General features: G+C 34.3%; 1 protein-coding gene across 6 annotated transcripts in view; it reads right to left on the reverse strand.

Moving 5' to 3' along the window:
- Positions 1 to 14,930, reverse strand: part of LOC149779926 (rhomboid-related protein 2-like) — a 164,131-nt gene that overhangs the window by 9,358 nt on the left and 139,843 nt on the right. For 5 of the 6 annotated variants that reach the window (XM_089936628.1, XM_089936626.1, XM_089936629.1 and 2 more), the window contains exons 2-10: positions 14,290 to 14,399; positions 12,380 to 12,403; positions 11,036 to 11,224; positions 9,902 to 10,066; positions 9,046 to 9,200; positions 5,445 to 5,557; positions 2,379 to 2,479; positions 1,860 to 1,950; positions 416 to 508 (exon numbers count right to left, since the gene is read on the reverse strand). In XM_089936628.1, the coding sequence (XP_089792754.1) occupies positions 416 to 508; positions 1,860 to 1,950; positions 2,379 to 2,479; positions 5,445 to 5,557; positions 9,046 to 9,200; positions 9,902 to 10,066; positions 11,036 to 11,224; positions 12,380 to 12,403; positions 14,290 to 14,385 (1,027 nt within the window). In that variant the 5' untranslated portion in view covers positions 14,386 to 14,399. The remainder of the gene's footprint in view (positions 1 to 415; positions 509 to 1,859; positions 1,951 to 2,378; positions 2,480 to 5,444; positions 5,558 to 9,045; positions 9,201 to 9,901; positions 10,067 to 11,035; positions 11,225 to 12,379; positions 12,404 to 14,289; positions 14,400 to 14,930) is intronic. The other variant, XM_089936630.1, reaches the window with a different exon arrangement.

Raw genomic sequence — 14,930 nt, forward strand, 5'->3', positions numbered from 1 at the left:
ATCCACGCTAGCCGAGCCTTGGACTCGAACCCACGCAGACAGAGGTGAGATGGCAGTGATCCGGAACGGTGAGCGCTTTAGACCACTCGGCCACTCGGGGCCCCCATGAAAATCTAAGATGAAATTTTATATCTAAATCATCTTCAAGAAGCTGAATAATAGTTTATATCTTTCGATGTTACTTTCCTTTTGCTTTCTTGTCTCTTTCTGCTATTTCCTCGAAACTTCACAATATATTTATTGATAATGCATAGCCTGAGAAACACTCTATAAAACATGCACTAAATGAAGTTTTTTTTAACAAACTGCCATACTATGATTGTCGTGCATGTAATTAACCACCGCAGATATTTACACTTCATTATTTTGAATCATTAAACGCAGTGATGCATAAGCGATTGTTTGGATGATTTACCCGCAAGAAGTCCACCTATGTGAGCAGTAATTCCGACTTTTGTACCCGGCCCAAAGAATCGGTTGTATACCGCCAAGCCAGTGTCACCTAAAACTGAAACAGAAAGAAAATGATCCGTAATCTTTCATTCTTCGAATTAAGATACCAGACAAATCAACGACGCTATTTGTTAAATAAAAAATCCAGACATCTTGAATTTGTATATTTTTTTAGGTGTAAATATGATATATAAACGAAGAAGTACGGAGAAATCATCAATGATTCGAACTTTGAGATGACATCTGGTTTGGGTAGATGGAACTTGGAAGTCATTTTATTAGAATGAAAGTGGCCAAGAACATCATGCTATCTCTAACAAGGCTTGCCATATTTACGGTCAGGGTCGTACGAGGTGGTTTCTATATTATCAGTCATCAGTGTAATCTCGGTGTAAAATATTTTGAAATCTTTCCAAAGATGCGTTTAAACAGAATGGTGTAGACATGATATTTCATTTGAAAGAGATTTTCATGTGGGATTCTACTTTTGTTGATCAAAGAAAAAGCTAAAAGATCTACTAAAGTATTTGTTTTAGGTTCTGGGCACACAATCTGATGAACAACAGGCTAAGACTAAATAATTCGCACAAGCATATGGACTTGATAAAAAGACAGAAGTATACAGTACACATTAGAAAAGTTTCGAATTGCAGAGAAAGAAGCAATATACCAATTCAGAATATGCAATGAACCTACTGTTCTCGCTATCATGTCAGAAGGAAAATGCTCTATCAGTCGTACTTGCACTAAAGTTACTGGAACTACACCCTACCCCCGGAAATCCCCCAACCAAGATGAAGTCCAATATGCAATATTTGATGATAGTATTGCTCTGCATGATTAACAAAATCTAGTTATAATCTACACTAACAGACGAAAGCGTGCATATAATGGATATGATTTTATGTTAGTGGTTCCACAGAAATGAAATTTCGTCTTCTATGGAAAGGAATCTGCTCATGTGCAGCTTCACTTTGGTCAGTTCACCGGAAATTCATAACATCATAAAAATAACACCGGAAATTCATAACCTCGTAAAAATAACACCGGAAATTCATAACCTCATAAAAATAACGCCGGAAATTCATAACCTCATAAAAATAGCATCGGAAATTCATTACCTCATAAAAATAACACCGGAAATTCATAACCTCATAAAAATAACATCGCACAATCATTACCTCATAAAAATAACACCGGAAATTCATAACCTCATAAAAATAACAACGGAAATTCATAACCTCATAAAAATAACACCGGAAAATCATAACCTCATACAATAACAGGAACATCTAATGACACCTTTACAATCAATTGAAATAAACAAAAAGTCCATTTTAGAAACAAATTCGGCATGAATATGTATAAAGTTGATGTGAAAAAGCAAACTAAAAAACCATACATACTTATTGTGAGCATAATCAGCAGACTGGCCGGCGCGCTGGTCACAAATCTGATGGGATTCGTTTTGTATTCATGGTTCATCTCGCTCCAGTTCTTGAAGTGGAAGACAAAGGAACGTAATCAATTAACGTGAATTCGTATATGGTTATATGAAATATGACATGACACTGTACTTTGGAACTATAAAGTCAGAAATCACCACAATTCTTCCATCATTAAATAAAGATGCAGTTCAGACCTTTTCTTGAACGATATTTATTTGAATAATTTTCTTTAGCGTAAGGTATGCCTGTTACATTATTGTCCTGCTATACAACATGGTTGTCCGAATAAGTGCAGTACAATAAAGAAACTTGTATTAAAGAAAATGCTTGTTTTGATTACCCATCAACATTTGGCATTTGCAATGTATAAAGTTAATAGCATCGCGAACCATGGAATGGACCAAAGGACAGTAATATCTACGTGTATGATGTACAAACCAAAATTACACAAAGACGGAGCACACAAAATATACTTACAAGTAGTATGGATGCTAAATGACCGCCAAGAATAGCATAGCATCCACCACTTGCCCCCACAAGGGCCACGTGAGGATCCGTAACAGAATGGGCCAATGAGCCTACAAGAAATAAAAATATACACCAATGTCCGGTCAGGAGCAAATATAGACAGCATACTCAAACAAGATAAGCTAATCACATTTGTTCCCATTCTCCGTGTGTGTGTGTGTGTGTGTGTGTGTGTGTGTCTACTAAAGGTCGCTGAATATGTGACCTATGATATTCTAATTTAGTCAGACACTCTATGCGTGTTATTACTCAGTCTTGAATTATGCAACAGAAAGAAAGCGAAACCAACAGTTTAATTAAAATCAACAATCAATTGCTGTATCTACAATACAAAGTGAAAATTCAAGAGACGCTTACTGTATTGTAAATTGAATCCCAAATAATCCTATATGCCATATCACAAGTATAAATAGAATGTTTTGAATGAATTCGAACAGACTCGAATGTCATGATGTAACATTATGATGCAATCCAGAATGTCTTTGAATGAGTTCACAATAATCAAAAAGTAGTGTGTGTACATCCAACATGGAATGAGCACATAAGTAATTCTAATCAATATTTAAATGTATTCATCTCAGATTGTATCTGATCACAACTGTAAACCATGATCACAAACGTGTTCCCAGGGACTGACCAAAACAGGAACGAAATTGTTTATATAATACCTCTATATACATATTTTTGCTTGAATTTGATGTCATTTTTTCCATAGAAACATTCTGGCCTTATTGTAAAATAAGACTGGACCTAGAATATTGTGAACTCAAATGCTGTGTTAAAATTCTATTTACAACTTACAACATTGTGCAAAAATAGCTATAAAACATTCCTTTTATAACTTACTATAACTGACAAAAGTTATCAAACAATATAACTTAAAGACACATAACAAGAGGCCATTCGAGCCTTAAACCGTTAGCAGATACTTGTGAACACAATAACTCGGACAGATACAACGTGTTCTGATCAAACTTTCTCATGTCCGCATGTCTTGGCCATATCCAGAATGTGTTTAGGCACCATCCTCCTATGCCAATTAAGTACTATATTTATTTTCTTTCGTAATTTACGCGAACAATATATGAAATACACATTTATCTTAGACAAACTTTGAGTTCGAGTGCATATAAATAATAGCTTGCATAAGATTTACACCCGTCACTTTGGGAAATGAAGATCAGAGTCAATAATTGTGACTCTGGAATCATGACCATGCAGTCCAAATCAGGCAACGTATTTCTTGAACTGCATTAAAGGTATTAAAATAATAGCCGTACCGAACAGAAGCAAATACTGTCCATACGTAGAATTAGAGCACATTAAAATCACGTTAGTAGAGGATTACGATAATTAGCATAGTGTGACCTTGAGCTCAATGATTGAGACCCAGGATTAAAACTTTAACAGCCTGTGATCACAACAACTGGAAGTAATAGGACTTGATTATTTACAAATATTTTGCCTTGATATATTTTAGCAAAGTTTAAAGCATGTCCGATCACCAACCTTCCGTGATCTTGTGGGTAGGACAGACGGCCAGTCAACAGAGTTCGGCATTTTTTGTGTAAATGTGAACACGCTTCATTTAATAAAAAAGTAATTATTGACGAAAGTTTGTAAAACAAGGTTGGATTGTAATCGTTTTTATTTTGTAAGAGCAACTGTATTTGCAAACGTTTCTAAAGTGCAAGGATCTAAGTTGTGCTTCACTCTGTATCTGAGCTTCGGTATATATAAAGTTCGTTAGTCATTTGTATTAATGTCAAAAGATCATGGTTCTTGTGTCTAACATTGCTGGGTTGTGAATATGATGATACAGCATACATGAATATTTTAATTTTTGTTTTATCAAATCTTGTCCGTGAGTATCCTTGAAAAATATCTTGGACTCATGCAAATGATTCTCTTATGACCATTGTTTCAACGTGAAAGGTTATAGGTTGGGTTTATATAGTAAAACGGTTTTCGAATACAATGATTAAAACCAAGGATGAATTTAATTTCGGCATGTGGTTATATAACAAAAATATCCAAGAAGAATTTCAAGTGACCCTATCGATGACCTCATAATCATGGTCAAAGGTCAGCGCTTTGACGTTTTGCTATGCCTATAAACGGGACTACTGGTTTTCATAGAATAGCGTAATAAAATTCCCTTAAGTTAATAAGGCATTTTTGCAAAGCTTCATTATGTTTATTTTCATGAACAGATACCAGTTTGCAAACGTACATCGTTAATATAACGAGTATGCTCTTCGAATGGACCTGTGTCACCATTTTAAATCGAACGGGTCTGGTGCTGGAGATGATCTTTGGTGGTCCATTTACAGCTACGTACATCAGTGACCACCATGATTAGTCTGTCTAAACGTACCTTAAGAAAAATGCAATGCATATCGCTTGATCATTTACACGTTAACTCATCAGGAAGACTGGTAGGCGAATACTCAAAACTTCCTTTTTTGATAACTCTTATTTGCTTATTTGCAAAGTATTTAATTTATTACACCGTATTAGAACAGGTACAAAATCACGTCCTGTACTAACTTTAACTTACCATTATGCTCGACGAAATGCAGCTTTGATCAAATAATTCAATAAAAAAACATCTTAAAAGACGACGAATAGAAATCTGCCCGACTGTGATACAATTCAGTTTGATAAGAGTTTAAATGCAGACGTAATTGTATTTTGTTTTACGACTGGTGCTAAGACCTTGATGATACTTATAATGGCTTTAAAAATGTGACTGGCATTTGCTTGCATAATCATTTACGATCTGAACTTCATAGTTTATAGGATTAGTGAGGAAATGAAATTTGAAATCGATTTCACATTGCATGAATGACCAAACGTAATGATGACCTCCACATTTCCTACAGTGTAGAGGCGTTGAATTAACTGCCTCATATTTTGATTTTCGACTACAAGAAAGAAGGACAGACTGGTAGTACCTGTTTCGAACAGCTTTACTTACACGAATATAGAGTTTATTATATAGAATTAGACTACCTGCTAAAACACCACCAAAATACAGAACCATAACTCGAAGCCACTTGTGTACAATCTCAAGAGGTAATCCGAATAATAGCTGGACCACTATATTGGAGATAAGATGAACGTATCTGAAAAGTGAATCAGAAAATGTCATAGTATATTCATCAAGCATGTAACATGGTGGAATAAATTCACCGGGAAATAAATAACTACCAGGATATGACCTGATGATCTTTAAATTCTGTTAATCATAATATTGCTATATAGTGTCCACTTCAAATTCCCTCAAAACAATCTGAAATCAAATATAAACGCAATAACTATATATATATATATATATATATATATATATATATATATATATATATATATATATATATATATATATATAAATGAATCCAGTCTTCTTAAAGCTTAAACTTGCATTCCCAGTCTGATATCTATTTGCACATTTCGCAGGAATCTAAGTTACAGGTCATTATTTTGTTTCAGTAGCATTTTCTATTTTGCTCAATAATTTATCAAACATTTAAGATAAATGAATTAAGTTCGATGCAATATATAGTTCAACTATACGAGTTACTGCATTTCATATTTGGAGTAATATTCTCAAGGTCAAGGTTTTAAGTACACATTTCGTTGTTGATTTCATTTCTGTTTATATCTTATAACCGGAAGGCCGTTCAGAGATGAATTATGATACACTTTTACGTATTCTATTTCACGACACCTCATGTACTCTAATGCCATTTGAGACAGAGGTATGAAACTTTGTAGATTTCCATGTTCGCCTTGTAACTCTACAACTCTGTCTTAAGGGTGCTAACTTGATTTCAATACTGGTTTACTTTGGTGACCTCACAACCATAAATGCCTGCGGAGAGAAACAAAATACCACTCAATAGTTTCTTATTACAGAGGGGAACATTTTGAAATAAAAAAAGTGAACCCCGACATTTAAATAATCGGATTATGTGTTATTTAAGATAAAGTCCAGGAAAGCGCATGCTAGCTTCAATCAGTCCTTTTTAGTTTATTTAAATAGTCAATAGTTTCATAGTGCATATCGAGGGATTCGAATACAAAATTATGCACTTAGTTGGAATGCTCTGGTAAAAGGTTATAGAAAAGTTTTGAAATGAAATTAAAAGATGAGGGGAAATTTGCTTGTCAAAATAGGGACTGAGCAAAAACACATAAATCGCCTAAGCAATTCTTGCAAGATCACAAGCCAAATTTAAACGGTTATATAATAGTTCTGACTTACAGAATAATCAGCTCGAAAGAAAGTTTACTCTGGATTGAAACAGATGAAAGAAGGTCCCAGTATTGAGCAGTTTGCACTTCAAAAAAAGACTGTCGTTGTACATACACTACAACTACTACTACTGCAACTACTACTACAACTACTACTGCTGATGCTTATACTGCTTACATTAAAACATAAAACAGATATATATTTAGATTTTGGGAGATGGGAAGATAGTGGTGGTGGTGGTATCGAAATTAGTTATCTCAACTGTGTTATGTCATAATCAGAAAGAAGAAACTTTTGAAGTATGTTGTTTAGAAAATAGAGTGTTTACGTTTACCATCATTTGGAATGATATACAGTGTTACAACACTGTTGTAGAATACACGAAAGATGATCGGTAGAGTCGTTTTGAAAAGAAGAATCCAGTACGAAATAGACCGTAGGTTGTGTGACTAGATACTCGAAGATGTAATTTGGAGTTCTTTGATATATTATGGAGCCCTACTATAATTAGATTTAATATCAAATATCATTAAAGTTCCTTACTTTATACTTAAAAAGTAATAACGATAACGAACTGGGAATGTGAGCAGAAACTTTCACCCCGAGCTTTCAAAGGGAAAACGAGTACGTTCCAAACTTTCATGCATGTCGAGTTCAAGGCAAGAAAACAATCAAAAACACCAGTGTTTGCAAGTATAGACCTGAGAATGGAAACCAACCTGCGTACCGAGTGGGTACGGAGTACAACTCAGAACCCGCATGCAGGGACAACTAGAGATATATGGCGAAACGAAACAAAGATCAACCCTGACGGAAAGAATAAAAAAAATAAAAAAAAAAAAAAATTAACAAAAATTAAAAATAAAATAAAAAAATTATGAAATAAAATAAAAATAAAAAAGGAATTCAAATAAAACAAAATCACATGAAATCAAGAAGTGTGAGGACGGTGGATACATAAAACACAAACCATGATTTTTAAAAACGAAAAACAAGGTGACACCTCTAACTCTTTACCAGCATCTGCTGGAACGGAGTCATGGGGTGCCAACATAATAATAAGGATATATAGTCTTTCCTTTTAAAGGAAATTTTGTGAAAATTGTGAAGTATAACCATAACAAGTTCACTCTTTTTAATTATCCGATACTTGTATTTATGCTTTTACCTGCCACAAAGATTACATATGTACTGTTACGAAACGAACTTTCCGGCATGTCAAAACAATCCTCTGCCTACAATTTAGAGACTGCTATTTGTAGCAGCGGTTTATCGGAACCACAATTTAGAGACATTTTTCTCAAAAACAATGGTGCCAGAGTTGGCCCTGACTTCAAGTACGAACTACATACACATCAATGTTGGCCATGACTTCAAGTACGAACTTCACATTCCGTATACTGCCCATTCAGTGTAGAAAGCAGTCAATTTTTCCAGCATTAACATTGATATCTGCAGAATATGGATTAGTACAGCGAGCCCTATTTAATATTCAGCTTGTAATTTTATATACGATTAACTGAAAGAACATTTAAAATTTAAAGCATTTGTCATGATTAATTTTGATAAAACCAAATTGATCAGCACCTACCATACAATAATGGACATGACTATACTAATATACACTTGAAGCTTTCAAAACAAGATCCGTATTTTGACTATAAGAGATTTGGATGCCAGAGAAAAAAGTGTGAACGAGGAAAGTTAACACAAAAATTATATTAAATATTAGTTTTTTTCGTTGATAATACCGCCAATGAACACATAAAAATGGGGCTGCTTTGTTACTATATTTGGACAGTTTTTGTTGTTGTTGTTGTTGTTGTTCTTGTAGGGTTTAACGCACACGATAGGCAAAACATAACGGCCAGTATTAATGGTGGAGGAAGAACCCGGGAAATCCCCAGAAGGAACCACCGACCCTCGAGAAGCTACTGGCAAGCTTTCTCACATACCCAAATTGGCCGAATCCGAGACTCGAACCCACGCAGGCAGAGGTGAGATGACAGTGATCCGTAACGGAACGGAGAGCGCTTTAGACCACTCGGCAACTCCGGGCCACTGGACAGTTTTGCATCAGATGGCTGATTTGACAACTTGTACAGATTATATGACGTGGTAACTTGTACAGATTTTATGTGATAACTTGTACAGATTTTATGTGATAACTTGTATAGATTATATGTTTTTCAGCAAGCTTCACAACCAGTAACTTAGCTCCTGTTTGCCCATGGCATGTTTGAGAGCTATTGTCAGTTCCTTGCGATGATTCTACTGGTATCCTCGTACTGGATGAGAGAGAGAGAGAGAGAGAGAGAGAGAGAGAGAGAGAGAGAGAGAGAGAGAGAGAGAGCATACCCGCTATGCACTAGCATGTATGTGAGATATCTCCAGGCTTCGTACCGTCGATCAGGTTTATAGATCAACGCGTTCCTTGAAGGAAAGCCCGATTCTGGCAATAAAGCTGTTCCATCCCTTTTCATTTCATCCACAAAGACCGCGAAAAGCACGATCTATACGGTAAAAATGTTTGCAAACATTATTTCAAGTTAGGTTGGTAGGAGTAAACGCGAGTTCGTTCTCTTACTTAAATCATTACTTGTGGCTCATGAGTTAAGAACATTTCATTAAAGTATATGAAATATATTAATTCCAGTCCGGATGCAGCTTTAATTAAACAACTGTATTACAACTGTATTTACTTTTTAAACATTAAACATTATGGACTATACATAAAACATGGAGACGCACGCTAGTAAGTAAATGTTGAACAAAGCTTTTACGCGTACAACACAAATAAAATGCCAGTTTGTATTTAATGCGTTATTGTTCTCTCAGAGTATATCTAGGTTGCAAGGTCCATCTATCCATCGCGCCATTTTATTCCTAGGGCTTATGTTTTGCTCAGTATATATAGGTTGCATGGTCTATCTATGTATCCATTGTATACCTAAGGCGTTATTGTTTGCTGAGTATATATAGATTGCAAGGTCTATCTATCAATCCGTCGTGCCATTTTATACTTAAGACGTTATTTTTCGTTCAGCATATATAGCTTGCAAGGTCAATTTATCTATCCGTCGTGCCATTTTGGTTCAGTATTATATACATATATATATCTATCGATCCATCGGCCTGTGGTGTCTTGTTGAACATATAATCAACAGTCTTTCTCCATTCTAAAGAATGATCTCTATGTCAGACTTCACCGTACCTCTATAATACTGATGATGACCATGAAGATGGGTGGTGGCCTACACGTGTACATCTGGAGAAAATCCCTCTGTTCGGAGGACCATACCACATTCTGTATGGCCCATAGTATAAACCGATCCACAGCCCTCCGTTCTTCTCTAGTCAATTTACCCCGCTTCGTAATCTACAGGTAAGTAAGTATATATATATATATATATATATATATATAACGGCATCTATCACCAAGCTAAAATTATTACATATGAAGTCTCAGTGTCTCATTAATAGTATGTATTTAAAGTAATTACACATGAAACCTCAGTAATGGTGGCTATGTAAAGTAATTACACATGAAGTCTCAGTAGCAGTATCTATTTAAAGTAATTACACGTGAAGCCCCATTAATAGTGTATATTTGAAGTAATTACACATGAAGTCTCAGGAATAGTGTCTATTTAAAGTAATTACACATGAAGCCTTTTTAGTGGTGGGTATTTAAAGTAATTACACATGTAGCCTCAGTAATGGGGTCTATTTAATTAAACAACCAATGAATGAATCATGACTGCAAGAACAGTAATAGTGTTTGTTATACAAAGTTTACTCAAATACTTTTGCTTCGAGCTGGAAGACCTCGTTAAAGAGATGGAAAATAAAAGGTCCTGCTACTGATTTTGTTGTTAGTACTTTGATATTTAAAGCAAAATAATTCAATTTTGCACATTAACACCTCAAAACAAACAGCTCTATATTAAAATTTGAGATATATATTCCATATATGAACGCATTGTAACTTCTATAACGCCCCAACATTGTACAATTGATAGTGAGGCACAGCCTTTAACGTGGAGTATGAAACATTCTTTTTCGGAAGGAAGTCAGAGAAAAGGCATGTCAGTGAAAACGAAAAAGACACAAAAAAACATTATTTCTGTCATAAAACAACAGTGCCAGCAATCTACTTTATTAGGTATAATTTGAAAGAAGCGCGAATTGTATATCGGTCAATAGATAGAAGTCAACCATTTTTCAGACGGCAATTCAACAAAAGCGTTAGGTCAATTAATGATGGCTTTGACTGTCACGAAGTCTCAAAAAATAATTCCAAACCTCCAAAAATTTGGCGTATCAAACAAAAAATGACCCGACTCACCAGGCGCTTGAATTCTGCATAAGAAATGAGATCTGTTTTGTTCTTCTTCGCCAGTTCCTTTCTGAGCAGCTCTTCAAACTCACTGGAGGGTACGGAAAAGCTGATGGGAGCATCCTGCTCATCTGCGTAAGGTGGAGTTGCGTTAAGAAGTTCCCATATTTCCTCGACCGTCACGCCCTGATTCCCGCGCTAAGTGCAGGAAAATAACAAATGATGTTTATTTAGATACAAGTGAACAGTTAACCCGCTAATACGCCACCAGTTTTGTTCATTAACAGTCGAAAGTTTTCATAATACTAACATTTCAGATTATCATTTAAATGGAAGAAACTTGCTTTCTTAATCCGTCAACTGTGATTTCAAAAGAAAGTAAGGACTTGTGTCCATTTTGTGGTAAATTAGATAAGGATATATAAAGAATAGAATATGTCATAATAACACACACACACACACACACACACACACACACACGCACACACACACACACACACCGATATATCCAAGACATGTCTAGCATATAATCATATTATGCTCATCCAGCATGTAAGAATCTTATATATATATATCCAGCATACAAGCCTTAATATGTGTATTAACTTGTATCACTTCCATCATTATTTTAAATACTGAGTGTCGTATAGGTATCCGAGGTTTATTTCATTAATATAAACACGGTGTTTAAATACTGAGTGTCGTATAGGTTTATTTCATTAATATAAACACGGCGTTTTAAACAGTGAGTATCGTATAGGTATCCGAGATTTATTTCATTAATATAAACACGGTGTTTAAATACTGAGTGTCGTATAGGTTTATTTCATTAATATAAACACGGCGTTTTAAACAGTGAGTATCGTATAGGTATCCGAGATTTATTTCATTAATATAAACACGGTGTTTAAATACTGAGCGTCGTATAGGTTTATTTCATTAATATAAATACGGTGTTTAAATACTGAGTGTCGTATAGGTTTATTTCATTAATATAAACACGGCGTTTTAAACAGTGAGTATCGTATAGGTATCCGAAATTTATTTCATTAATATAAACACGGTGTTTAAATACTGAGTGTCGTATAGGTTTATTTCATTAATATAAACACGGCGTTTTAAACAGTGAGTATCGTATAGGTATCCGAGATTTATTTCATTAATATAAACACGGTGTTTAAATACTGAGCGTCGTATAGGTTTATTTCATTAATATAAATACGGTGTTTAAATACTGAGTGTCGTATAGGTTTATTTCATTAATATAAACACGATGTTTCTCCACTTCTAGACATCCTGACGGCTCAAGCTAAATAAATTGTGAGCTTAACATTGTGTTGCGAGGAAACGTACCTGGTCGTAAAACTGCTTTACCCGCTGAAAAATAAATCAGACAAGTAAATGACACTGTTATTCATCTCATGTGGAACACTAATATACAAGCCAATGGTCCCCCCTGAAGAACCACAATAACTGCTTAAACATCTCATGTGGAACACTAATACAAAGTCTAATGATTCACTTACATCCACCACAAGAAATAGTTTTCCGACTCGTGTGAACATGGTTCCCACGCTTTTCTAAATATACATTTCCAGGTTATTTCCAGGGCTTTTCCAGGATGAAATTACTTTTTTTCAAGGTTCACATATGACCATTACTGAATGGAATTCATGAATATTTTAGATTATAGAGCATGCATTTTCTAAATCTAAAGATGTTTCTCTTTCAAGGCTCTCCAAAAACATCAAAGTCAGAAACGATGATCATGTACAAAACCACAAAATGTATCACACGAAACAAGTTTGATTATATTCCTATAAATTGGCATGTAAAGTCATTTCAATGAACAGAATACAAATTCTAACTTTATTTTGCTGCATTATGTTGCTAGGTGGGAAGAACATATTGAACATAAATTATGTTTTGTTTCCTTTCAAACCTTTAATTCTAAATAATTATACAGCAATATATATATATATATATATATATATATATATATATATATATATATATATATATATATATATATATATGCATCTCATAGAAAGTAAAATTTCCTATTACAGCATAAAAAATAATAAACGCAAATAATTAGAATGTTATCTTGTAACGAAACGAGTTTAACCCTGAATTTTTCTGTGCCAATAAAATCCCAAATAAGATTTTTCAAACAACCTAATCTCCTTAAGACGATCTGATTAACAATCCATCATTTATAAACATTTTCAAAACGGTTGTTTTTAAATTTTGATAAAAGACTTTCAAAATTATATACTGTTGTATCGACAAAGACTGAATTTTCTGTAACATCAACTTGTCTTCTTGTAATTCGTTAAACCAGTCCCCAAACTTGTATTGATACAGTGGCTCGTATCGTTTTTTAATATATAATACAATGAACGACAATTTCTCATTTCAACTCTGAGATTCAACAATTTTGAAAACAAATTTGGCTTAAAACGAATAGCAGTCCATTTTCTAATCGAGTTTCCTTCGAATCTTCCCACCCCATTTTCCGTATTTGGACATTTAGGTTGTGGTGTGGGGTCATTGCAACTGCATATATGAAATTTGTAAATTGCCGCCACCGTGTGGTAGCGACATATGTTAGTAGCTAACAAGCGGGCAAGAAAATTTAAACTTATGTTATATCGACTCATACCTGCATGAAATTAATAGGAAAATGATTTATTTTCTCATAAATGGCAAGTATTGTAATCGTTATGTCTTTAATCCGCTGACAGACAGGACGAAACTACGGCGTAGACGAAACCTAACCCAGTACTCCTCATTGCCATTACTTGTCACATGAATTCACAAATCTCAAATCTCAATATTTGCGAAATTCAAGGACTTTTCATTTCTCCCGACTTTTTCCCGATTTTCCGGTAGCGAGGGAACCTTGTGTGAAATACCAATACATAGGTTAGAGATTGTTCTGACTAGCAATTTGCATGGAACAAATAAACTTCATATAAAGACACTGTTTTGCAACCGTTTTGAAATTGCGGCGTTATCAATTTTTGTGTCAACATATATATATATATATATATATATATATATATATATATATATATATATATATATATATATATATATATATATAATTTGTTTTATCACATCTTTTAATTATCTATAAACTCAAAACATGAAGTACGTTTTATAATAAAACATTAATAAAAGAAAGAAAATATAGAAAGTAAGAATTAATTTTGTAATCAGAAGCTAATGAAATAAAGAACATATTCGTCGAAATGTACCTCATCCAGCTGACGGATATACTCCTCCTCCTCAAAACCAGAGAGTTCCACATGATCGATCTCATTTCTCGGCTGAGAGTCACCCAGATAGGACATATTCCTTAAAATGTCTGAAAATATGTACATACCATAAGGCAAGACGCTATCCATATTAATACCTCAAAGTTAAATATAGCTACTTTCATAGAAAATCCAACACTTATTAAATACCCCTCTCTGGACCATCCCCGACCCCATTATACCGAACTCCCCATTTTAGGACCCAGACCGTAAAATGTTGCTCATTATATATATATATATATATATATATATATATATATATATATATATATATATATATATATATATATACAAAACATCACTACTGCTGATATATTTGACCTTTTACCATTCGGACTGATGATTGGATGGACGTATTGAGAGACTGATCTATAGTGTGAAGTAAGAATGGATCAGCAGACGTAGAAACAAAAAGGATGAATTGGGACATTCGGCATATTTATCCGGTGTTATTTTAAGCAAATGGAAAGCACAAAAAGGTCCCATCGCATGTACGCTGTTTTATAATTTTGCCAACTAAATACATTTAGCTATAGAAAGATAGGAACGTGTCTGTTCCCATTAGTAGAAGGCGTTTGCTG

Source organism: Sinohyriopsis cumingii, chromosome 16 (genome assembly GCF_028554795.1).
Source record: "Sinohyriopsis cumingii isolate HCF-2022 chromosome 16, ASM2855479v2, whole genome shotgun sequence".
Taxonomy (NCBI): domain Eukaryota; kingdom Metazoa; phylum Mollusca; class Bivalvia; order Unionida; family Unionidae; genus Sinohyriopsis; species Sinohyriopsis cumingii.